The 24,992-nt window shown below is 39.5% G+C and overlaps 1 protein-coding gene across 2 annotated transcripts in view; it reads left to right on the top strand.

The window, feature by feature from the left end:
• LOC114650327 (arfaptin-2-like) overlaps window positions 1–24,627 on the top strand; it is a 207,176-nt gene extending 182,549 nt beyond the window's left edge. For both annotated transcript variants that reach the window (XM_028799889.2, XM_051925749.1), the window contains exons 7-8: window positions 3,997–4,171; window positions 22,977–24,627. In XM_028799889.2, the coding sequence (XP_028655722.1) occupies window positions 3,997–4,171; window positions 22,977–23,132 (331 nt within the window). In that variant the 3' untranslated portion in view covers window positions 23,133–24,627. The remainder of the gene's footprint in view (window positions 1–3,996; window positions 4,172–22,976) is intronic.
• Window positions 24,628–24,992: the final 365 nt, after the last annotated feature.

Below are 24,992 nucleotides of genomic sequence, written 5' to 3'. Positions count from 1 at the left end.
GAAGCATTTTTTTAATGCAATATGTATTATGGAAAAATTTTATTCTACATATTACTTCAAGTATGTATTTTAAGGAAATGTTATGTATTTTAGCATTTATGGTCACTGAACAATATACCTACAGAATTTTTGTTAATAAAAAATGAACAGATAACACCTGTGGTCTATAGTTTAATTGTAAAAATACACTTTAGTACACAACATAAGGCTTCTGTGTTTACCCAAAATTACCAAAGTTCTGCAGCTTTAGTTTGCTTCATGGGCAATAGCCTGACACCTTGAAATGATTCCACAGACAAAATATCTTTGGTTGTAAAAGCTTTAGTAAAAAATCAAAGTAAAACAGTTCACACAAAAATAGAGAAAAGTTGGTATTGTGAAGTAAAGAAAAGTTCTGATTTAAGAAGTTCCCTTTAAATCTCTTATATCTTGTTTGTTTCTTAAGTTTTTTAATTCAGTTGAACCATATCTAAACGGTCAGAAAACTGTATGCCAATCCCATTTGCAAACTGCAAATGGGTCCTTCAGTCCCTGCCAGCAGTGGGACCTATTCCTAACACACTGACTTAATTAACACACTGGACTGCAGATATAGCTAAGAAAGTTCTATCTCATATTAATTGGAGGTGAAAGCTTATACAATAATCTATAGCTATGAGAGAAAATTATATTCTATTTAAATTAAGCAAACAATATTATGAGTTTAACTTAAAGCAGTAACTTTCTAAGATTGGCTCTTACACTTCAATTTGTCTGGTTATGTAGGAGATTAGTGTTTAAAAAAAAAAAAAAGAATTTAAAGGGATAAAGAAAAAAAACAAACATGATATCGATATCTGCCTTAAAACACCTTGGAACATCCCTATTAATGAACTTTGTTTTAAGTGACTGATCATATCTGGTAAGCTGTCGGGCCCAGGCTTAGGTGTTTTGAATGTTATTTGTAACATTTGACAGTTCCTTCTATATTTGCATTTACTAACTACTCTTTGAATAATTTTCAATTCAAAAGAAAAACTGATACCATATGTAAGGTCACCGTTACACCTTAAGGTTTTAGCAGCAACACATTGGTGGTATATGCCTCATAAAATACACTGATTATTATAAACATAAAATATATAATGTTATTTACTGCACTTGATTTTATTGAAATATCTGTGAAAAAACAATAAAATATATTATGGCCTTCTCATTTGCAAGTAGCTGAGGAGAAACTGTTGAACTGTTGCTTTTATTAAAACAAGTTTAGGTCTTATTTTAATTTATTCTGTTTTTTGTCTTAGTATGGCTGTTATTTTTTCTGTTTTTGTGCTTAGTTCTGAAAGTTTCACAGTTCTAATTCTTAGTAGTATCATTGATTTTCAGTGAACACTTAGTATGGCTGTTATTTTTTCTGTTTTTGTGTTTAGTTCTGAAAGTTTCACAGTTCTGATTCTTAGTTGTATCATTGATTTTCAGGGAACATGTTAAAGTAAACAGCTGTTTATATAAAAAAAACCTTTTGAAAGAACATTGTTTCAGTATTATCCTAGTGGTATCTATATATTTTCTGTGTCAGTTTAGTCGAAAGGTAAATTGAAAGGCAGGTAGACTGGGGTCAGCTAGCGATACTCATAATAAAAGGAGTTAACATAAAATAAAAATGACTTCTTTCATTCTATCATTATCCATACATTTTTGGCCAAATCAGACTGTACAGCACTATGGGCAAGGGTTCCATTTTATCACAGAGTAATTTCATGCACACATTCAGACATGCTCATACAAGTGCTATTTTAGAGTCACCTTTGAGCATAGCATATCTTTAGGATATTTAGTGTCTATTATTATATGTATTAGTTCTTTTTTAAAAAATAATTGAGCAATTTAATTTCTCTTTAACTTGCAAAGTTACAAGTGGTGCTTAGCGGTCCTGAACCAAGTGGGTATTATAACAGGATGTTATTTAGCCTGTAAGGAAGGACTCCACTGTGCAACTATAGAAGGTGGTAAGCACAGATCTAGACCTCAAGAGTTGAAAGAACTAAAGGTGTTGGTGGGCCTTCTTGAATTTGTTCCCATATTAGGTCATCAGTCATGGTAAACCCCAGGAAATTTAAAATGTTTGGCCCATCTTCATCACATTCTCTGGACTGTAGATGGGAATATGGTCTGCCTTCTGTTCCCTGAGGTATATGAATGGCTCCTTGGATTTGGTGACATTAAAGAATAGATTGGCCATGGCACCACTGTATCTATAAGCAAACCCATTTTGTAATTCCTTTTGTCAGTGTTTGCGATCAGGCCAATGACGGTGGTGTCATCAGCAATGGTAATGATTGAGTTGTAGATGTGTCTATCCACACAGTCTTAATTATACAGTGATTTTTGCTGGAGGTGAATCCGCATACCACTCCATTGGGATATTACCCTGTTAGGAGTCATTGTGGAGGAAGTGACTCTGCCAGTCCAGGGCAGTGTCATTTCCTCCACAGTGTTGGAAGGTCTTGCCAGTTACAGCTTGGTCATTGATTTTGATGGAAAGTTACAGTAGATGTGGAGTTACGGAGTCTATATATAGGATTCAAATATAACATTTATTATCTAGGTGTGCCATGATGTTATGAAGTGTACAAGGACAGTGACATTCTTCATTAAACGGTTATAGTGATAACTAAGGTTGAGTTTTCCAAAACTATCTGGAATATTTAATGTGTTCCACTTTTAGTCTCTATACTTATGTTTTCTTTGGTAAAGACAAAATTTCTGCCTTTTTGAAGAGACAGAAATCATAGATTTTCTCAGTGAATGAGTGTTGAAATACCAGCTTGATAGCCTGATACAAGGATTTTGAAAGAGCACCCTGACACTCTCAAACCACATGCTTGTTGCACTGTTCTCAGTTTTCTGAGAGTTTTTATACCTGTATAGGAGAAATCCCAAAGAATACAAATTTAAAACTAAATGATGTTATGATAGATAGATAGATAGATAGATAGATAGATAGATAGATAGATAGATAGATAGATAGATAGATAGATAGATAGATAGATAGATAGATAGATAGATACTTTATTAATCCCAAGGGGAAATTCACATACTCCAGCAGCACCTTACTGATACAAAAAACAATATTAAATTAAAGATTGATAATAATGCAGGTAAAAAACAGACAATATCTTTGTATAATGTTAATGTTTACCCCCCCGGGTGGAATTGAAGAGTCGCATAGTTTGGGGGAGCAACGATCTTCTCAGTCTATCAATGGAGCAGGACAGTGACAGCAGTCTGTCGCTGAAGCTGCTCTTCTGTCTGGAGATGACACTGTTTAGTGGATGCAGTGGATTTTCCATAATTGATAGACAGAAACTGTTTCATTTGAGTGCCATTCAGATGAGACTATTTTAGGATCATTAACATAAAAATTCTAATTGGGGAAAGTTGGATAGCTGAGGTATATTTGAGTGATATAACTTAAGTTTTGTTGTTCAGATTAGAAAAAAATTATATTTTAATTTGTTGGCTGTTTTTTGCAGTTTTAACTGTATTATTCAATAAGCAAGTTTTTTTTTCTTTCTTTTTAATGTAGTACCATAATGAGTCATGACCGAAGCTCTAATTAACAGGTTCAAAACCTTAATGCTTCTGATTCAGGACACATGTATTTCAGAGTAGACATTACTGTATTCTCATAGTATAGCAGTTTAGAGGGATGTCTTAACCTGACATGAATGTTGTAAATACAACTCCATGTAGAAGGCATCAAAGTGGATTTAATCCTGGCGTCCAAGCATAGTTCTATGGCAGCGATATAGATCTACATTCAATTGATATCCTTCTCCCAGTGCTTTTAGCCTTTTTACAATTTTTTTTGTTATATATCCAAAATGTATGTAATCAGTGAATGTCATATGATTGGTCATACACAACACAAGAGGAATGTTTTTCACTCCTTTTTCTATGTATGTTTGTTTAATCACATCATGACTAATAAAATTTTGTTTGATGCTGCAGGCTGGAATTTGATGCTTACCGTGCAGATTTAGAAGAGTTAAATATGGGTCCTCGAGATGCCATGACGCTATCCCGCATCGAAACAGCTCAGCAGCAATTCCATATTCACAAGGGAAAGTATGAAAGGTTGAGAAGTGATGTTACCATCAAACTAAAATTCTTGGAAGAAAATAAGGTAAATAAAAGTGAAAAAGTTAAATTCTGTCCACCTTTGCGAAATTGTTTCCTAGTCTTTGTCAGCATAATTTTTGCTTTGTATTTCAAAACAGACTTAATATGCATTTTAAGGTAGAAAGAATTTTCATTTTGAAAAACAGCTAGTTGAGATAATTTTAAACCTTGTTAAAATGTAATTTTGTATCATGCTACATTATTCTATAAAAATATAAACAAAAAGCTTTCTGTAACAATTTTAGAACAGATTAAGTAATTAAATATTCTTTTCAAGCAAAGCAAATTTCCATCTTTATTTTAATGCCATTGGTTGCAACAGTGTTAACACTAGAATTACCAGAGCCTACGAGAAAAGTCGTAAATCCGGCCCACCTTAAATCCTTTCTCACCTCTCTGCCAGCGTCTTTTCTCCTGTAAATGTGTCGATAAGCAGCAGTCAGCCTGGTATCCCATACCCCCCACCTACTGCCACAGTTCAATTCGCAAAGAAGTTTCTTAGTACTCAGTGTTTATCTTTGAGTGAAGTGTTGGAGCTTTATAGAGTAAAAAAAAGTACATCGTTATTTGGAATACATACATTTCATGTGTGTTCAGTGTCATCAACAATCTATGTAAAAACATCGTTAACACAGAAACATTTTTCATGTTTTAGTAATAATTGACAAAATGTAGACATGAAATGTATAATGTGTAAAGCCTGAAATACAAATATAAAATAAACACTTTCACAAAAGGTACAAGTATAACAAAACAAGTGTACTTTTATTCAAGAATTTAACCAAAGAAAAAAGAAAGCAGGTTACGGTAGGCAGTTGATACGATAGCTTGCGTGGTGCAATGCTAAGAACTGCTGACTTCCAATCAAGAGGTCGTGGTTTCGATATCAGCTGCTTCCCAAATTTACCATTTTGAGTAGTGAGCTGCTCTTATTGTTAATATCATACAATAAAAACATACATTTGATTTGCGTCTGTAAATTTATAGTATTTGTCAAAGTTAGCATTTTTTTTCTTTCAGTTTTATTCTCTCACTCACATTCAAGCTCCCACACCAAAAACCCCCTTGTTATGTTATACTTGTTATACCCTTGTTATGTTATACTTGTTTTGTTATACCCCCTCTTTATTTGAAAACCGTGTCAGATCTTGTGTGCAAACGAGACTGGGACTGGGAAAACTGTGGACGTGGATGTGAGTAGTGTGCGTGACGGAGAATGACTGTGGATGTGAATTTTTTTTATTCAGTTTTATTTTTGAGTGTTCCTGCTCACGCTGAATTAGTATGCACCTTCTGATCCATGATGTCACTGACAAAAAAAGAGAGACTTAGGTATACAGTAATCCCTCACTTATCGCGGGAGATAGGTTCCAAGGCCGACCGCGATAACTGAATTTCCGCGAAGTGAGGACACCATATTTATTTAACTATTTAACGTGTATTTGGACGTTTTTAAACCCTCCCTGTATTGTTTACAACCCACCCTTTACTCTATTAATAACAGGGACAACTGCTAAGCAATATGAAATCAGTAGATAAGTTTGCACTTACTGTATAGCGAAGTACACGTAGCAGCTTGTAGGTGGTCATGACGTCGTCGACCTTGTTGCAAAGATTCCTAAAGCAGATTCCATCCAGACTACTGCCTTATCACGTCCACTTGCAACTCGTTTTGCGCCCTGGTTAAAGGACACTGCGGCCATAGATCTTATATGCTTTTCCTCCTTTTTAAATAAAAAGAATCGTGGACTCATTGATGCTGTGATGGTGTCCTGCAGCGGTGTAGCTGTTCCCTTCCGTCAACATATCCAAAACTTTTACCTTTTCTGCAATCATTTGCATCTTCTGTTGGCGCTTGGACATGGCCCCTGCAGCTGTAGCACGTTAATGCTGAATGAGTGAGATGAGACTTCCTGGTTAATGCAGCACTCCGTCGCTGAGCCAATCAGCAGCACACAGGAACTTAACTGCATGCTCTGATTGGGTAGCTTCTCAGCCATCCGCCAATAGCATCTCTTGTATGAAATCAACTGGGCAAACCAACTTAGGAAGCAAGTACCAGAAGTAAAAAGACCCATTGTCCGCAGAAACACGCGAAGCAGCGAAAAATCCGCGTTATTTATTTAGATATGCTTACATATTGAATCCGCGAAAAGTGAACCGCGAAGTAGCGAGGGATTACTGTACAGTGATCCCTTGCTATATCGCGCTTCGCCTTTCGCGGCTTCACTCCATCGCGGATTTTATATGTAAGCATATTTAAATATATATCGCGGATTTTTCGCTGCTTCGCGGGTTTCTGCGGACAGTGGGTCTTTTAATTTCTGGTATATGCTTCCTCAGTTGGTTTGCCCAGTTGATTTCATACAAGGGACGCTATTGGCAGATGGCTGAGAAGCTACCCAACTTACTTTCTCTCTCTCTCTCTCTCTCTTGCGCTGACGTAGGGGGGTGTGAGCAGGGGTGCTGTTCGCACACCTAGACGATAGGGACGTTGCTACCTTCTGTGTGCAGCTGCTTCCTGAAGGACATGCTGCACGGTGCTTCGCATACTTAAAAGCTCAAAGGGCACGTATTGATTTTTGACTTTGTTTTTCTCTGGCTCTCTCTCTCTTCCTGCTCCTGACGGAGGGGGTGTGAGCTGCCGCCTTCAACAGCTTTGTACCGGCGGTGCTTCGCATACTTAAAAGCCAAACAGTCCTATTGATTTTTTTTTTGACTGCTTGCTTTGTTCTCTCTCTCTCTCCTGACGCGCACTCCTTTGAAAAGGAAGATATGTTTGCATTCTTTTAATTGTGAGACAGAACTGTCATCTCTGTCTTGTCATGGAGCACAGTTTAAACTTTTGAAAAAGAGACAAATGTTTGTTTGCAGTGTTTGAATAACGTTCCTGTCTCTCTACAACCTCCTGTGTTTCTGCGCAAATCTGTGACCCAAGCATGACAATATAAAAATAACCATATAAACATATGGTTTCTACTTTGCGGATTTTCTTATTTCGCGGGTGGCTCTGGAACACAACCCCCGCGATGGAGGAGGGATTACTGTATATGACATTTGGAATAATTCATTTTTTCACCTGTATTGTACATTTCAGAAAACGTTGTGTGCACTAATGCAACATTATATTCATTTACATACCTTCATGGGGTTGTAGTCAGTGACTGCGTTTTTTTTTTTTTTTTTTTTTTCCCCGATCTTGGCCAGTGTCCACATGTTGCTGCATGTTGGTATTTCTTTTGAACTCCAGGAGATGCAGAGGACAGAATAGTACACAGAGGTCAGTTCTGCGCTATACACAATAATCAGATTGAAATGTTAACAGTTCCCACACATACCCAAGGACCGTCCTTCCTACATTTATGACGTGTATACGGTGTGAAGCCTGAAGTCCAAATATCAAATAAACACTTTCACAAAAGGTACAAGTATAACAAAACAAGTGCACTTTTATTCAAGAATATAACCAAAGAAAAAAGAAAGCAGGTTATGGTAGGTGGTTGATATGACAGCTTGCGTGATGCAATGCTAAGAACTGCTGATTCCCAATCAAGAGCTTCTGGGTTCGATGCTGGCAGCTTCTCCAGTTTACTGTTTTGAGTAGAGAGCTGCTCTTATTGTTAATATTATACAGTAAAAACAAACATTTGATTTGCGTCTGTAACAGCCACTTTAAATTTATAGTAATTGTCAAAGTTAGCGTTTTTTTTTTTCCAGTTTTATTCTCAGTCACGCACACCATTCACATCCACGTCCACAGTTTTCCCAGTCCCAGTCTCGTTTGCGCACAAGAACTGACACGGTTTTCAAATAAAGAGTGGGTATAACAAAACAAGTCATACCACGTCTTTATCAGAAAACGGTCTCAGATCATGGTGGGGGGGTGATTCGGTAAGGGTGATAGGGTTGTGTAGAAGCATGAACGTGAATGAGAGAATATAACAGACGCAAATCAAATGTATGTTTTTATTGTATTAACAATAAGAGCAGCTCGCTACTCAAAATGGTAAATCTGGGAAGCAGCTGATATCAAAACCGCGACTTCTTGATTGGAAGGCAGCAGTTATTAGTATTGAACCATGCAAGCTGTCGTACCAACCACCTACCGTAACCTGCTTTCTTTTTTCTTTGGTTAAATTCTTGAATAAAAGTGCACTTGTTTTGTTATACTTGTACCTTTTGTGAAAGTGTTTATTTCACATTTGTATTTCAGGCTTCACACATTTCACTTCTACATTTTGTCAATTATTACTAAAACATGAAAACGTTTCTGTGTTAACCTCGTTTTTACATAGATTGTTGATGACACTGAACACACATGAAATGTATGTATTCCAAATGACAATGTACTTTTTTACCCTATAAAGCTCCAGCACTTCACTTGAAGATAAACACTGAGTACTGAGAAACTTCTTTGCGAATTGAACTGTGGCGGGGGGATGGGATAACAGGCTGCTTGCTGCTTATCGATACATTTACAGGACAAAAGACGCTGACGGAGAGGTGAGAAAGGATATAAGGTGGGCCAGATTTACGAGTTTTCTCGTAGGCTCTGGTAATTCTAGTGTTATAGGGTTTTTTAATAATGAAACTATTTTTTCTATATTTATTAATTATGGACAAATAATGCTTATAAATAGTCTTGATATATTGGCATGTTGGCAGGTCAGGATTATTAATTAAATTAATTATGAATGCCAATAGCATTTGCCAATCACTTGTTAATAACATAAAATTCACCTGGAGATATCATGTAACAAGTAGCGAAATACAATAACAATCAGGACAAAAGAGGCTATAAGACTCCATTTGCTGAGCATAGTCAAAAGTTCGCAGGACTCCTCTTCAGTCTCAGTTTCAAATTTCCAGCACATGTAGCTATTGATCTGGAAACCATCAATTGGGAAAAAGAGGTTTGGACAACACAGGAAGTAATGGAAAGTTACAATACAGGAAGACCTCAGAGCTTGTGGTGTAACACAGGAAGATGCACTACAGCTGGCTGCTAACAGGATCCAATGGCTCTTAATTGCTGCCCGATGGCCCATTAGGGACTGGAATAATTAAAACTTAAATCTAAACAATACATATTGTTAGCATCCACTTTCAAGCTTATCTGGATTAAGCTTTTTGCTGTCTGGACCTCTCATTACCCAGTGAAAGAGCTCAAAATTACTAAACTGGAGGCTGTCTGTCCTTAGCAAATTTTTTTTTTACTGCAAAACATTGAAAACATTCATTCAGAAATGGTTTTATTTTGTTTTCATGCACCCTGAAACATGTTCACCCAAACAGATACAACTCTTTATCTCTGTAATGTAAAACATTTTGTGCATTTTTGAATTTAGTAACATTTGGCAATTGAATAAAGATCATTATTTTAAATTAACTAATAGGTTATCCATAAAGTATAGGGTGCTTAAACTATTCCTTATAGCAGGGGTTCTCAAAATTTTTCAGTCCTGGGACCCCTTTACAAGCCATACAATATTCGCGGACCCCTGATGCGGCCTGATTTGTCAACCCAAATTATAATAGCATAGCCACAGGCATAAAGTGTAAACTTCTTTTATCTGAAGTCGACTTTATAAAATAAATCATTCTTTGTAGTCATATCATAACAACACTAACTATTGACAGTCAATGATACAGTGTCATACGACAGTCACAGGACTAAAGCCTGCTTAGCAAAAACAAAAAATGCAAAACAACTACAACTACAATATTTAATGCTTAATACTCATACTGCATAACTACAATACAACATTGTTCATTTAATAATAAAGAGTAAGACTATTAATTTTACGGCTCCCTACCAGTGGTAAACGTTTTAATTATTTAATACGTTCAAATGTATTACAAATACAATTACATTAGACTCTTAATACTCATAAAAACTAATGAGATGTGTGGGCTTGCTTTTGTCGGCAGAGAAGGTCTATCCTTGGTGAGATTTTTGATAGACACACTCGAATGTCATCTTCCACCTGGAGACGTGATCTAAACTTAGATTTTATCACAGCTAATGCTGAGAACGATGCTTCGCACTGGTAGGTAGTTGCAAATGGGACCAACACAGTCAATGCTCTCTCAGCTAAAAGCGTATATTCGTTCCTAACGTTGCACCAAAACACGGTCAATGTTTGTTCTTGAAATTTAAGTTTGAGACTTCTGTCACTAGACAATTCAGCCAACTGTTCTTCTTCCTTCCCGGTCAAGTTGGTAAGCTGACAACTGAATGGATTTCTGATCCAGTCATAATCTGCAATGTTATCTGTTGGAAAGTATCTGTTCAAAGTATTCTTCCATCGCCGACAAATGGTCAAAGATATCTGTTGCCAAGTTATCAATGGCCATATTGTTTTCATTCAGAAATTCAGTTAACAGTTCAAACATATCACAGCTTTTATTTTGTACTCGTGTCTTCCATATTCTCAACTTTTTCTTGAAGGCAGTTATCTTGTCTGTTGTTTTCAACACGCTTGAATCTCTGCCTTGCAGTGATGTGTTAAGTGCATTAAGTTGACAAAAGATATCAGCCAGGTAAGCCAATTTTGCAAGCCATACATTATCTGAAACAAACTTCACCAGCTCTGAGTTTTTGTCCATCAAAAATGATGCCAGTTCACTGCGAAGCTCGAAGACACGTTGAAGTGCCTTTCCGCGTGACAACCAGCGAACCTCTGTGTGTAGCAGCAGATGTCGATGATCTGAGCCGCTTTCTTCGCACAGTGCAGCAAACAGTCGTCCATTCAACAGTCTGCACTTTATCCAGTTAACTAGTTTAATGCATGTATTTAGCACTTCACCGAAGGATTCATTTAAATTCTTACTAGCAAGAGCTTCGCGATGAATCATGCAATGTGTGGAAATAATATTCGGAGAAACAGTTTGTACGCGTGCAACAACCCCACTTTTATGACCTGTCATTGCTGCAGCTCCGTCCGTACAAATTCCAATACAGCTGGACCACTCAAGCTTGTTAGCAATGAAGAAATCATTTAGCATTGCAAATAAATCTTCACCTGTCGTTCTAAGTGGCACAGGTTTGCAGAACAGAAAGTCCTCGACCACATCATTGTCAAAGCAATATCTAACGTAGACCAGTAACTGCGCTTGGCCTGCAATATCGGTACTTTCGTCCAACTGTATGGCAAATGTACTGCTTTGTAGGCGCTCAACCAATTGTAATTGGATGTCATTGGACATGTCGCAAATTCGCCTTCTGATGGTATCGTTTGATACTGGTATAGACAGTAATTTTCGGCTGCTTTCTTTTCCTAACATTATCTCGCATATTTCTAAAGCCGCTGGCATAATCAAACTCTCTGCAACCGTTTGCTCTTAGCTATTCGCATTGCCATAATATACGAAGCCTTAAGAGCTTTTTCATTCACTGTTGTCGCAGTGCTAATAATTTTCTGCTGATTTGCATACACTTCTGCTCGACGTTTGAAGAAATCAACGGGTTTGTCTTTTAGTTCATTATGCTTTGTTACAAGATGGCGCTTCAGTTTAGCAGGTTTCAAACTTTCGTTCGATAACACGTTTAAACAAATGACACATTGTGGCTGATCACTGTTGTCTTTGTACGGTATAAATCCGAATTGTAAATATTCAGGATCATATTTACGTAATTTTGCCTTACACGGTGCGGACTCTCTTTCGGCATCATGTCTCAGTTCATCGCCACTATTTCCATTACCCCCGTGCTCTTCTTCAGATATCCGCTTACGCTTCAAATATTTATCCATACGTTAGTTGGGCGTACGAAAAACAATTTAACAAGCAAGAATTACCACTGTATAACTTAATAATTAATCATAAACTGTGCCCTGCCTGGGGTTTGTTTCCTGCCTTGCGCCCTGTGTTGGCTGGGATTGGCTCCAGCAGACCCCTGTGACCCTGTGGTTAGGATATAGCGGGTTGGATAATGGATGGATGTGCACGATTACAGGCTGCGTCTATAATGACGTCATCATAGAATAGTTCGTAATAGACATATATATATACTGTATATAGAATATAAACAGTAGTGAGGGGCGAGTTGATTATTATTCGCATTATCCGATTGGATAAAATGGCGTTTAGCGAAGTAGTTATTAATTGTAAGCAATTTTCACCCTTTCTGCAGACCCCCTACGGTCGAGAACTGCTGCCTTATAGTATCAATATAGTTGAGTACCACCTCAGTCACTTTCAGAATTTTATTCCCATTCTTAAGTGACACATATTTTTGCGCTTCCGTGTGACAAGTACATTTGAATTGTTATTTATGCTTGTCCTTTAAGTGATAAATAAAAAGAAATAAAACTGTTTTACATCACATATATGTCAGAAGTACAATCATGGCAACATTACAAACATTTAGATTTAAAATAAAATTGTTTTCATGTATATTAAGACTTCAAAAATTAACATGCTGGGCCAACCCTTAATATTTTTTGAGCAGAAATAATGATTAATGATTATTTAGTAACGATTATTTTGCCACATTCACAAATAGTCTTCTTCCTTGTGAGAAAGTGATTGTCCTCCATTTTTAGATGATAATATGGTTTTACTTTCCCACAGAATTTTGGAGGATGGTTTAGGATCAGGGCTGATGTTGTTGGGGTGGGGGTGAAACAGCACCTTGACACTTATCTAACAGGGAAAGTTTTCTGTCGTTAAACAACCCTGCAAGCCCCTTCCCCCCCAAACCTCAGATAGTGAGAGAGAAGGGGAACCTTAACATTGTATGTGGGAGCATTATTTATTTGTTAAAATAAAACACAGAGATCTATTGCAAAGTAAATAGTAATTACAAAATGCTAAACAAGCAATGATGAAAAATGTATTTTGTAAATTACCTGTGATTCTAACTGAGATGTCATATTCCAATTGTTGCCTAAGATCATCAAGGTATGCATTAATTAAAACAAACTGATAGACACTGGTCAACATTTCCAATATACAGTAATCCCTCGCTATATCGCGCTTTGCCTTTCACGGCTTCACTCCATCGCGGATTTTATATGTAAGCATATTTAAATATATATCGCGGATTTTTCGCTGCTTCCCGGGTTTCTGCGGACAATGGGTCTTTTAATTTCTGGTACATGCTTCCTCAGTTGGTTTGCCCAGTTGATTTCATACAAGGGACGCTATTGGCAGATGGCTGAGAAGCTACCCAGCTTACTTTTCTCTTTCTTTTGCGCTGACTTTCTCTGATCCTGACGTAGGGGGATTGAGCAGGGGGGCTGTTCGCATACCTAGACCATACGGATGCTCGTCTAAAAATGCTGAAAGATTATCTTCACGTTGTGATCTTTTGTGCAGCTGCTTCCTGAAATGACATGCTGCACGGAGCTTCGCATACTTAAAAGCTCGAAGGGCACGTATTGATTTTTGATTGAAAAACAAACTCTGTCTCACTTTGTCTGCTCCTGACGGAGGGGGTGTGAGCTGCTGCCTTCAACAGCTTTGTGCCGCAGAAAAACAGCCCTATTGATCTGTTTGCTTTTCTCTCTATCTCTGTGACATTCACTGCTCCTGACAAGCACTCCTTTGAAGAGGAAGATATGTTTACATTCTTTTAATTGTGAGATGGAACTGTCATCTCTGTCTTGTCATGGAGCACAGTTTAAACTTTTGAAAAAGAGACAAATGTTTGTTTGCAGTGTTTGAATAACGTTCCTGTCTCTCTACAACCTCCTGTGTTTCTGCGCAAATCTGTGACCCGAGCATGACAATATAAAAATAACCATATAAACATATGGTTTCTACTTCGCGGATTTTCTTATTTCGCGGGTGGCTCTGGAACGCAACCCCAGCGATGGAGGAGGGATTACTGTATTTAGTCACTATACTATACTAGCTACTATAGTTTTCAGGATAAATATCATTTAATGATTAGGGTGCTGGACAGGTTCCTTTTAACAAAGTATCATGCCTTTACTCGATGATTACATTTCAGTTGTAGTTAGTCAAAACACTTACTGACTTTATCCATAGAACAGTCCATAAAGCTCTAGATACCTTGTGACTTCCATGATATAAATACAGTGTATGTCAAAGAAAGACAATATGATTATTGTGCATAGGGGCAACTGAGAATAGGATCTTTACCCTTAAATGTCCCCTCCAGAGATAACATTTTAGTGAATCATACACCACTGGGATACTAGAAAATTAGTAATATTATATTGACTAGACAACAGATCACATGAAAGAGAGAGAAGCTTAAATAAGATTGCCTTCTTATAGCTAACCAATTAGGTGCAGTTTCATTGCCTTCTGCTTCCTTCTAAAGGCTTCACATACATTTATTCACATCCCAGTAGGAAAACTGGATATTAAGTAATGCTATGACACCCTCTGCATTAGGTCTTTATTGCATTGCATTTTTGGTTCCATTGAACAAAGTTACAACTGTATCTAACTTTAAAAAAAAAAAAAAAAGGCTTATATAAGGTTTATATATTGTCATGCATATGCACCTGGGGACCACCTTCCTGGCTCTGGTGAGGTGAGTGATACAACTGTGGAAGAAGAGGGGCCACTTTCGCTATTGATATCTTCATTTTTTGCTGAAGTTCCCACAAAAAGATCATTGAGGATGTCTAGCCCTAGCCTCCTCCACATCACCCAGAGTTGGCCATGCCACTTCTGTCCTAGACATCTTTTGAACCCAAGCATCATAGTGGACAGAGCTCTCATTGACAAAATTCCTACCATTGTTAAGGCTGAAGCAAGCTAGCCATTTTTTAGTATTTTTTTGAATGAGCTCATTAATAAGGGTAGCCTAGTGATTGCTGTAATGTTATTTTTTTGTTGTTCTCAAAATTTTTTTTTCAGTCACAAAAGAGATGTAGTTGACATGATGACTGACCCAATAGAACTTAACGAAACTTGTGCAGCAGCTGGTAGAGGAGGTCATCCAGTTACAATTATAAGTGACAGTGCAGCAAACAGAGCTGGCTGAGGTGTAGGTGTGGTATGAAGCAGTGGATGTACAGTGTCTAAGAACAGTGCAGAGCCTGAACCAAAATCTGATTCTGATGCTTCCCAAAAATGACATGAAAAGCTTCCTTTTAATTTTTGAGTGGACTGTGGCCTGTCAACAATGGCCGTGTTGGGAATGGGCCAAGAATCAGCCTGGTTTCTTTCAGGGAACATGCAGCACGCCTAGAACATTTCTGTCAATGCCTGTGCTATGTCCACTCACAACATTATGATAGTCAACCCTCGGAGCATGGTTATATACCAAAGCCATCCTATTGAGAGTGGCCAATTTGAAGACTATTAGTCAGGAACTGGTGGGGTCTTTTCCCAAAGTGGACCTCATGGACCAGGGGACACCTTTTACGTCTGGGATGTACAGGGAGGTCTCCAAACTGCTTTGTGTGACCCATCTCAAAACGTCCATCTACCATTCATTATGAGTGAGTGTTTTAATCAGATGCTTAAGCAGATATTGAGGAAGGTGATGCAGTAAGACGGACAAGAGTCCTTTTTTTTTTTTATTTTGTTTGTTTATCGTTTGCAAGGTACCACTTGCTTTCACATGTTTCTCACTGTTTGTGTTGCTGTACTTTACCTGGAAGGGGATCTCTCTCTGAATTGCCTTCCACAAGATTTTTTTTCCCCTACAATTACAAAGGCTGGGAGGGCTGTCGAAAAACAGCCTGTTAAAGCCCTTTGAGGCATTCGTTGTATGATTTTTGAGCTACACAAGAAATAAATCGTCATTGTTCACGTGGTAGACATGCTTTTGAGGCCGTTGGTTGGGCTGGTAAACTAGATAAACCACCAACCTTTTTCTGACCAGGAGCTTTGAGTAGAATGTAGGGTTTAGGACCATTACACTGTCCCTCTGGTGGAATCTACCACAAGTGTGTGTCTCAATCGTATAGCCAGGTCTGGCTGCACTGTTCCACCTCCAAATGTTTCTTAAGTAGAGGAAACAGCTTCACAGAATGATTGATTGCGTAAAGCCTCAACATAGTTGAGAATATTGCAGGAGGGGAATGCATTGCTTCCTTCTCTCATCCCTCCTGAATTAGACGTGGTAGTCTCAAATACAAAATTTTGAAGGGGAAACCGAGTTGAGGCCTGGGGTACTTCCCAAAAGGAGAAGAGGACAAGAGACAGAAGCTGGTCCCAACCTTTCGGGTTTGTGCACACCACCTTCCTTAATAGTTGTTTGAGCGTCTGATTGAATCACTCCACTCAATAAGCAGCCTGTCTGGGGGTGGTACACTGACATCTTGAGGAGGGTGATGTGCAGCAGTTGGGTGACCTCCCTGAAGGTCTGCACATTGAAGGACATCCCATAGTTTGTTAAGACTTCTTCGGGGAATTTAAGACAATTGGCATTCAAGACAAGATCAGCAAAAGCAGCGCACCTCTTCTTGCATGCCTGTGGTATAGCAGGTCTGTGGCTCAGAATAAGGCAGCCGATTTTTAAATGAATTGATTGGCTGACTTGATCTTCATGGGTGTAAGTGCTTATGCATCTGCGGGAGATTGGTGAGGTAATTTGGGTAAGACACACCTGTACGTGAGGGTGTGGTCTGTCTCAGTTGCTTCATTGGCTTCCTGCAGTATGCAATTGAAATGCTGCGCCCATGGAGGCATGTAAGGATTAGCCAGCATGAGAAAAAGGAGGTTAAAGTATAGAGAGGGAAACCGGCAGGAAGACAGAGCAAGCCAAGCTAGAAGGGAGGCAGGCAAAAATAAGAGGAGCCCTAGGAGGAGAGCTTGCGACCGATGCTTGGGGCTACTGATTTGGATTGCTCTGGCTATGCATCTTAAGGAGCTGGAGTGATGAGAGGTGCAAGTGACTTTCCGCAGAAGTCCAGGAAGGCGTCGGGAGTCAAAGGTTTGGATTATGAGCCTTACTCTGAAGTCCATGGACAGTAAGGACCCAAGCCTGGGTCTGGATGGGAACCCTGCTGGGAGCCATGGGAACAGCAGGGACCCAGACCTTTAGTGAGAAGGAAGGCTGTGCCAGTCAGAGGGGAGTCTCCTCTGCTGCGAGGCTTCAAAAGAGGAGACACCAGTTTTTAAAGGAGTGTACCGGGGCTCACATTTTCATGGACAGCTTCCTGCACTATGTTTGTTTTTAACCTCTTCTTTGTTGGATTTATTTATTGGAACTTTTTATCTCCACCAGCACCTTCTATTTTATGGATTATTTATTTATTTATTGAACTCTTGAACTGTACTGTTTTGAACTCTTTGGTTTTGACTGTATTTAATAAAAGCACTGAATCACTGTATGCATCTACCCCTTGCTAAATGTGTGTTGTGTCCTAATCTACTAGCTCATCCTTGGGTATGTTTTCTGTGGCATCGGGTTCAAGAGGCTTCCCAAAGGGACCTGATAGAATGGGGCCGACCTGCACCATCACAATGTCAATAGAATACTACAGTGATCCTTTCTACAATTTTACCAGCCCCTAGATGAGCCCCTAACAAGTGAAAGTGGGCCAGGTCATAATCCTGGCGGCAAAAAGCTCACAGGACCAGAAGCTGGCTCCGCAGCTCCCAGTTTGGAATCCACCACTCAATATACAAGATCATTGTTTAGCACAAACGAGGGCTTGGGTAGCGTGGAGCCTCTGGGCTGAAAGTCTATAGAAACAATTGCATTCCTTGCGAACTTCAAGGAATCGTACCACTTCTCACATTTAAATGAGGTGGTTAGGGAGTGAAAACTGAAGTTACAGAGAGAATATGAGATTAGGTGTGACACTGTCTGACGAGGCAAGGTCAAGGGCGCTGCTGGCAATGGAGGCATGTCGATACCCATGTCCTTGACCTCAGCCACAACATGTTGGGTGGACACACCCTTACCAGTCCAGTTACATGACATAGTATCACCTTAGGGTGGGATGTCCCCATCCATCACAATGCTCTGCATTTTTTTCCCCAACACAAACGGCCCCAGCTGGCTTCACTTTGTGTCCAGCCTTTTCCCAGTATCACAATATGAGGAGGCCTGGGCATCACTACCACCCATGGTTAATGGAGGTTCCCTTGAGTGTGAGGTGAACAGATCATTGTGGGGTAGCACAGTCTTACTATGGATGCAGGTACAACTGACCCATTTCTCATTATACTGCCATGGTGGGACATAGTGGCTTACAACAGTGGTAGTGTTGTTTCCAGAATCGTAGAGGACTTGTGCAAGGCTATGCCTGAAAAGGAAACTTAAGAGAGAATTATTTGCAGCCATGCAATAGTACTTGTGTCCATGTGCCAACTGCTTTTCATTAGATCATCCACCCTTGGGCAGTTTGTCACCATATGCCCTGGTCCTCCACATGGCAGCAGTGGATTACAGCCAGGGAACAATCTTTATTTTGGGGTGGGTCCTCTTAGTCCTTGGAGCCAGGCTTTTGTTATTGTGCTGTGGTTGCTTGGACTCTCCTCTTCTCCTCCAGCTTCTTTGTTAGCAGGACCATGACGTGTGATTCTGTGATCTCAGCTAGGTCCTCCATGGTCTCCCAGAACTGTCTCCGGAATAGGGCGAACCAGATGGTCGTCTGGCAGGGTGTGGACAAGAAAGTCTGCTGCGTTATCTCCAGGGAACAACAAGTGCAAGCTTTCCCCGTATATCAAATGTTTGGGCTCTAGCCAGGCATTCCTAGCCAAACTGCTGGTCTTTGCAACACTGTGCCTGACAGACTGGCATGGTTCCAAAGCGAGCTAGGATCTTCGTCTTAAGTGTTGGGTAGTAGGCAGCAATCTTCTTCTTCTTTCGGCCACTCCCGTTAGGGGTTGCCACAGCGGATCATCTTCTTCTATATCTTTCTGTCCTCTGCATCTTGTTCTGTTACACCCATTATCTGCATGTCTTCTCTCACCACATCCATAAACCTTTGCTTAAGGCCTTCATCTTTTCCTCTTCCCTGGCAGCTCTATCCTTAGCATCCTTCTCCCAATATACCCAGCATCTCTCCTCTGCACATGTCCAAACCAATGCAATCTCACCTCTCTGACTTTGTCTCCCAACCATCCAACTTGAGCTGACCCTGTAATGTACTCATTTCTAATCCTATCCATCCTCGTCACACCCAGTGCAAATCTTAGCATATTTAACTCTTCTACCTCCAGCTCTGTCTCCTGCTTTCTGGTCAGTGCCACCATCTCCAACCCATATAACATAGCTGGTCTCACTACCATCCTGTAGACCTTCCCTTTCACTCTTGCTGATAACCCATCTGTCACAAATTACTCCTGACACTCTTCTCCACCCATTCCACCCTGCCTGCACTCTCTTTTTCACCTCTCTTCCACAATCCCCATTACTCTGTACTGTTGATCTCAAGTATTTAAACTCATCCACCATCACCAACTCTACTCCCTGCATCCTCACCATTGCACTGACCTCCCTCTCATTTACACACATGTATTCTGTCTTGTTCCTACTGACCTTCATTACTCTCCTCTCTAGAGCATATCTCCACCTCTCCAGGGTCTTCTCTGCCTGCTCCCTACTATCGCTACAGATGACAATGTCATCAGCAAACATCATAGTCCACGGGGACTCCTGTCTAATCTCGTCATCACCATTGCAAATAAGAAAGGGCTCAGAGCCGATCCCTGATGTAATCCCACCTCCAACTTGAATGCATCCGTCACTCCTACCACAGACCTCACCACTGTCACACTTCCCTCGTACATATCCTGTACAACTCTTTCGTACTTCTCTGCCACTCCCGACATCATTCAATACCACAGCTCCTCTCAAAGCACCCTGTTACTGTATATGCTTTCTCCAGGTCCACAAAGACGCAATGCAACTTCTTCTGGCCTTCTCTAAACTTATCCATCAACATCCTCAGAACAAACATTGCATCTGTGGTGCTCTTTCTTGGCATGAAACCATACTTCTCACTAATCATCACCTCAATTCTTAGCCTAGCTTCCACTATTACCCATATCTTCATGCTGTGGCTCATCAATTTTATTCCCCTGTAGTTACTGCAGTCCTGCACATCCCCCTTATTCTTAAATATTGGCACCAGTACACTTCTTCTCCACTCCTCAGGCATCCTCTCACCTTCCAAGATTCCATTAAACAATCTGGTTAAAAACTCCACTGCCATCTCTCCTAAACACCTCCATGCTTCCATAGGTATGTCATCTGGACCAACAGCCTTTCCATTTTTCATACCTCTTCATATCTGTCCTTACTTCCTCCTTGCTAATCCGTTGCACTTCCTGATTCACTATCTCCACATCATCCAGCCTCTTCTCTCTCTCGTTCTCTTCATTCATCAGTCTCTCAACGTACTCTTTCCGTCTGCTCAACACACTCTCCTCAGTTGTGAGTATGTTTCCATCTTGATCCTTTATCACCCTAACCTGCTGCAAATCTTTCCCAGCTCATTCCCTCCATCTAGCCAATCATTACAGGACCTTTTCTCCCTCCTTACTGTCCAACCTCTCATACAACTCATCATAAGCCTTTTCTTTAGCCTTCGCCACCTCTCTCTTCACCTTGTGCCTTATCTCATTGTAGTCTTGTCTACTTTCTGTATTTCTCTGACTATCCCACTTCTTCTTTGCCATCCTCTTCCTCTGTATACTCTCCTATATTTCCTCATTCCACCACCAGGTTTCCTTTTCCTCCTTCCTCTTTCCAGATGGCACGCCAAGCACCCTTCATGCTGTCACCCTTACTACATCTGCTGTAGTTTCCCAGCTGTCTGGTAACTCTTCACTGCCACCCAGTGCCTGTCTCAACTCTTCCCTGAACTCAACCTTGCAGTCTTCCTTTTTCAACTTCCACCATTTGATCCTTGGCTCTGCCCTCACTCTCTTCCTATTCTTGACCTCCAACATCATCCTATGCTGCTTAACTACACTTTCCCCTGCTACCACTTTGCAGCCTTCAATCTCCTTCAGATCATCTCTTCTGCATAGGATGTAATCTACCTGTGTGCATCTTCCTCCACTCTTGTACGTAACCCTATGTTCCTCCTTCTTCTTAAAATACGTATTCACCACAGCCACGTCCATCCTTTTGGCAAAATCCACTATCCTCTGACCATCTCCATTCCTCTCCTTGACACCATACCTACCCATCACCTTCTCGTCTCCTCTGTTCCCTTCACCAACATGCCCATTGAAATCCACTCCAATCACCACTTTATGTCCCTTGGGTACACTGTTCATCATTTCATCCAACTCACTCCAAAAATCTTCTTTCTCACCCATTGCACACCCAACTTGCGGTGCATATGCACTAACAACATTCATCATCACAACTCCAATTTCCAGCTTCATAATCATTACTCTGCCTCACACTCTTTTCACCTCCAAAACACTCTTGACATACTGTTCCTTCAGAATAACTCCTACCGCATTTCTTTTTCAATCCACACCATGATAAAACAATTTGAATCCACCTCAGATCCACCAGGCCTTACTCCCCTTCCATTTAGTCTCTTGCACGCACAATATATCAACCTTCCTTCTCTCCATCATATCTGCTAACTCTCTCTCTCCTTACCAGTCATACTGTCAACATTCAAAGTTCCTACCCTCAGTTCCACTCCCTTTACTTTCCTCCTCTCCTCCTGCCTCCGGCCACTTCTCCCCCCTCTTCTCCTTCTTCTTCTTCGGCCAACAGTAGCCCAATTTCCGCCAGCACCCTGTTGGCTAACAGTACTTGTGGCGGTCGTTGTTAACTCGGGGCTCGACTGATCCAGTATGGAAATTTGTATTGTTGTCCGCATATTGATTTGGCAAAATTTTACACCGGATGCCCTTCCTGATGTAATCCTCCCCATTTATCCGGGAATGGGACCAGCACAAAGAAACACACTGGTTTGTGCATCCCCTGTGGCTGGGTTGGTAGTGGGCAGCAATGTACCCATCAATGTCATAATAAGCATGTTATCCTGGGGTGACATGGAGACTAACAGTTGAGTGGGCCTTGGCCCCCTGCTGGGAAGTGTGGTTTGATGGCCTCATGCCTCGGCGAGCTCAGACTGTTGGTTCACTACCTGCAGATGGAGTTGGTTGACCATTTCTGCTAGGTCTGCCAGTTTGGACAAATTGTTTTGACAAATCCTTCCAACTACATCAGTTGTCAGAGTGGCAGGAGTAAAAAAAACAGAGTAGACCCAAAGAATAGTTGGGGTGCCAGCTAGACCACCCTGTTTACTCTTAATGTCCAGAAAATGGAGAAAAAAATGAATAAGTGGTGTCACAGCTGCAAACATGCAAACTAAGTGCCAGCTTAGTTTGTTTGTCCTCTCCAAAGTGTTGACTTTCTCAAGTAGTTAAAAATTGGGGCACTCTGTCATGCAGTGTAGTTTTACCAAAACTGATTCACCATCTTTCACAAGCTCCTGGTCTTTTGTTGTCCCAACCAGGAGAGACATGGCTTTCTAGGGTGTTGTGGGCAAGGACTAGCTTCTCTCATTGGGCATCTTCTCGGCACTGCAGGATATAAGAGATAATACTTTTAGTGAAAGTGTCTCCTCTTGTCCTGGTATGGTATTGCGTGCCTTATCTGAGCCCAAAAAGTGATTCTCGGATGCCTGTGTGTGACATGATATGAAAAATTAAGGATGTTTAAATACATTGAACATTATTTACGTAAAGAACAGGCAGAAAAAAAATCAGAGAAAATTGACAGTTTTCATTAGGTGTAAATTTTTATTCTAATATTTAGTGGTAGTGGATAAATTAAAATGGAGTTCAGTGTGGAAATGGAAAAAGTGTGTTTATAATGTAGTACAGCTCAATGGGGTATTGTTTGATTTTAGCAAGTCACTAACTTTGATTCCTTTTTGGTATTTCAGGTGAAGGTTATGCATAAACAGCTCCTACTTTTCCATAATGCCATTTCAGCATACTTTGCAGGGAACCAGCAGCAACTTGAACAGACCATCAAGCAGTTCAATGTAAAGTTGAAGCCCCCTGGTGTGGATAAGCCATCCTGGCTGGAGGAACAATGAGAATCATGCTGTGCATATCTGAAGAAACTTGAAAAAGCATACTTAGAACACGGGTCCAGGATATTCCAGAGGTTATCAAATAGGAAAACAGACTTTCTGGCTCTCTTTCCATCTTTCTTTTTCCCTCTTTCTCTTTTTGACATTTAGAGATCACAAAATATATTAGAAAATTCTGAATCCTCTTTCTGTTTGTAAAGCAAAAGCAAATGCAAACGCTAAGCATTTATGATATCTAGACCAGTCTATAATTTAAAATATAATTAGTGTAATAGTTCCTAATTGGCTTATAGTTTGATTCAAACTAGACATCCACATTTGTTAGAACTAGACAAATATTAAGAGATTTTAGAATCATGGTTATGGGTTTTTTTTTGTATTTTATACACATGAAAAGATTTATATACATTATTGTGCTGGGGATTATTTTTATCCCAGATGATTATGCTAATGTTCAGGGTTACATACTGTAGAGAAATAAGATGCATTAGAGCTAATCAAGATAAAGTCAACAATGATTTTCGATTTTAATCATTTAAGGGCAAGTGTCACATGTGTAAGGTGACATTTCGATGCCTCTGTGTTTTCAGAGATCGTTAATTTAGTTAACTTTTGAATGCATAAAATAAAATATTTAAGACCTGGCAAGTATAGTTTTGTTGAAAACTGCTGTTGCTCATTAAGCAGACAAGAATAATGTTGGTGGTATAACTGTGGGGCCCAGTCTCCCTCATTCTTGACCCCAGGATTATCTGTACCAGTGTGCAGATGATGTGTTTGTCATACAAACCACTTCACAACATTTTAGCACAAAGTGCTCATCATCTAATTGCTTAAAGCAGACAGTTTCACACACCTTTCTTGTAAAGCAAAAACATGAATGGTAAAGACTGTCTAATAAATTATGCTGTTCCACTAAAATGTTTTGTGCATTTCAATGTTTATTTTTTGCACTAACCAAGGTTTTGAACAGTTATGCATTGTATATTATATATTGTTTAAAAAAGCAGCTTACACATACTTTAATTCTATTCAAATACACTCCTTAACATTTCTTATTTTTTCCTTTATGAATCTCTTTAATTATAAAATAGTGAGTTGTGGAAGGCAAACATTTGTCTAAAATAAAATGAGACAATTTTGCAAAACAAAAAAAGAATTAAGGGAGGCAGTACATTTATAAATCTAGACTCTTTGTAAATAGTATCACAGTGTGTTTTTACTGTGTATATATCTTGAGTGAATTTCACAGATTCTCCCCAGAAGAATATTTTTGTTTCAGCAATACTGTGTATATCTATTAATGTTTAAAAATTTATTGGTGAAGAACATTGCATGTAATTTCTGCAACTACAAAAATAAAATGTGTAGCAATTATTAGTATTGCTGTGGGTAGCATTCCTTATGTTTTTTGCACAACTATAAGAATAACTAATTTCAGCAAATTAATAAATTATTGTCTTAATAAAATTCTGTTCCCTTTTAAACCAATAAGAAATGTTGTGGTACTGCATCAGACCAAATTATTATGATGTCTTCGCCACTTTCTTAAAAATGAGAACTTATTATGGGTGGGGGATGGGGCAGCAAGGTTTTAAAGAGTTAAACCACAGATGTGAATTGTTAAGTGCTCCGTTGCTATCAATCCAAACACAATGGACTCCTTCATCAAATCTCTAGATTTGACCATTCAGTCCTCTGTAATCTCTAATTGTGCAGGTTCAGCTATTGAATTGTTTGTTCTAAAATAGTTAAGTGTTATGCTATAAATATTTTAAATCAATGATGTCATTATTTTGGGTTGCACAGTGATGCCGTGTTAAGGACGATTTTGTCATAGATCTAGCATCCTGGATTTGATTC

Source organism: Erpetoichthys calabaricus, chromosome 4 (assembly GCF_900747795.2).
Source record: "Erpetoichthys calabaricus chromosome 4, fErpCal1.3, whole genome shotgun sequence".
In the NCBI taxonomy this organism is placed as follows: Eukaryota; Metazoa; Chordata; class Cladistia; order Polypteriformes; family Polypteridae; genus Erpetoichthys; species Erpetoichthys calabaricus.
Note: the sequence above shows the minus strand (reverse complement) of the source record. Positions and strands in the feature narration are given on the sequence as shown.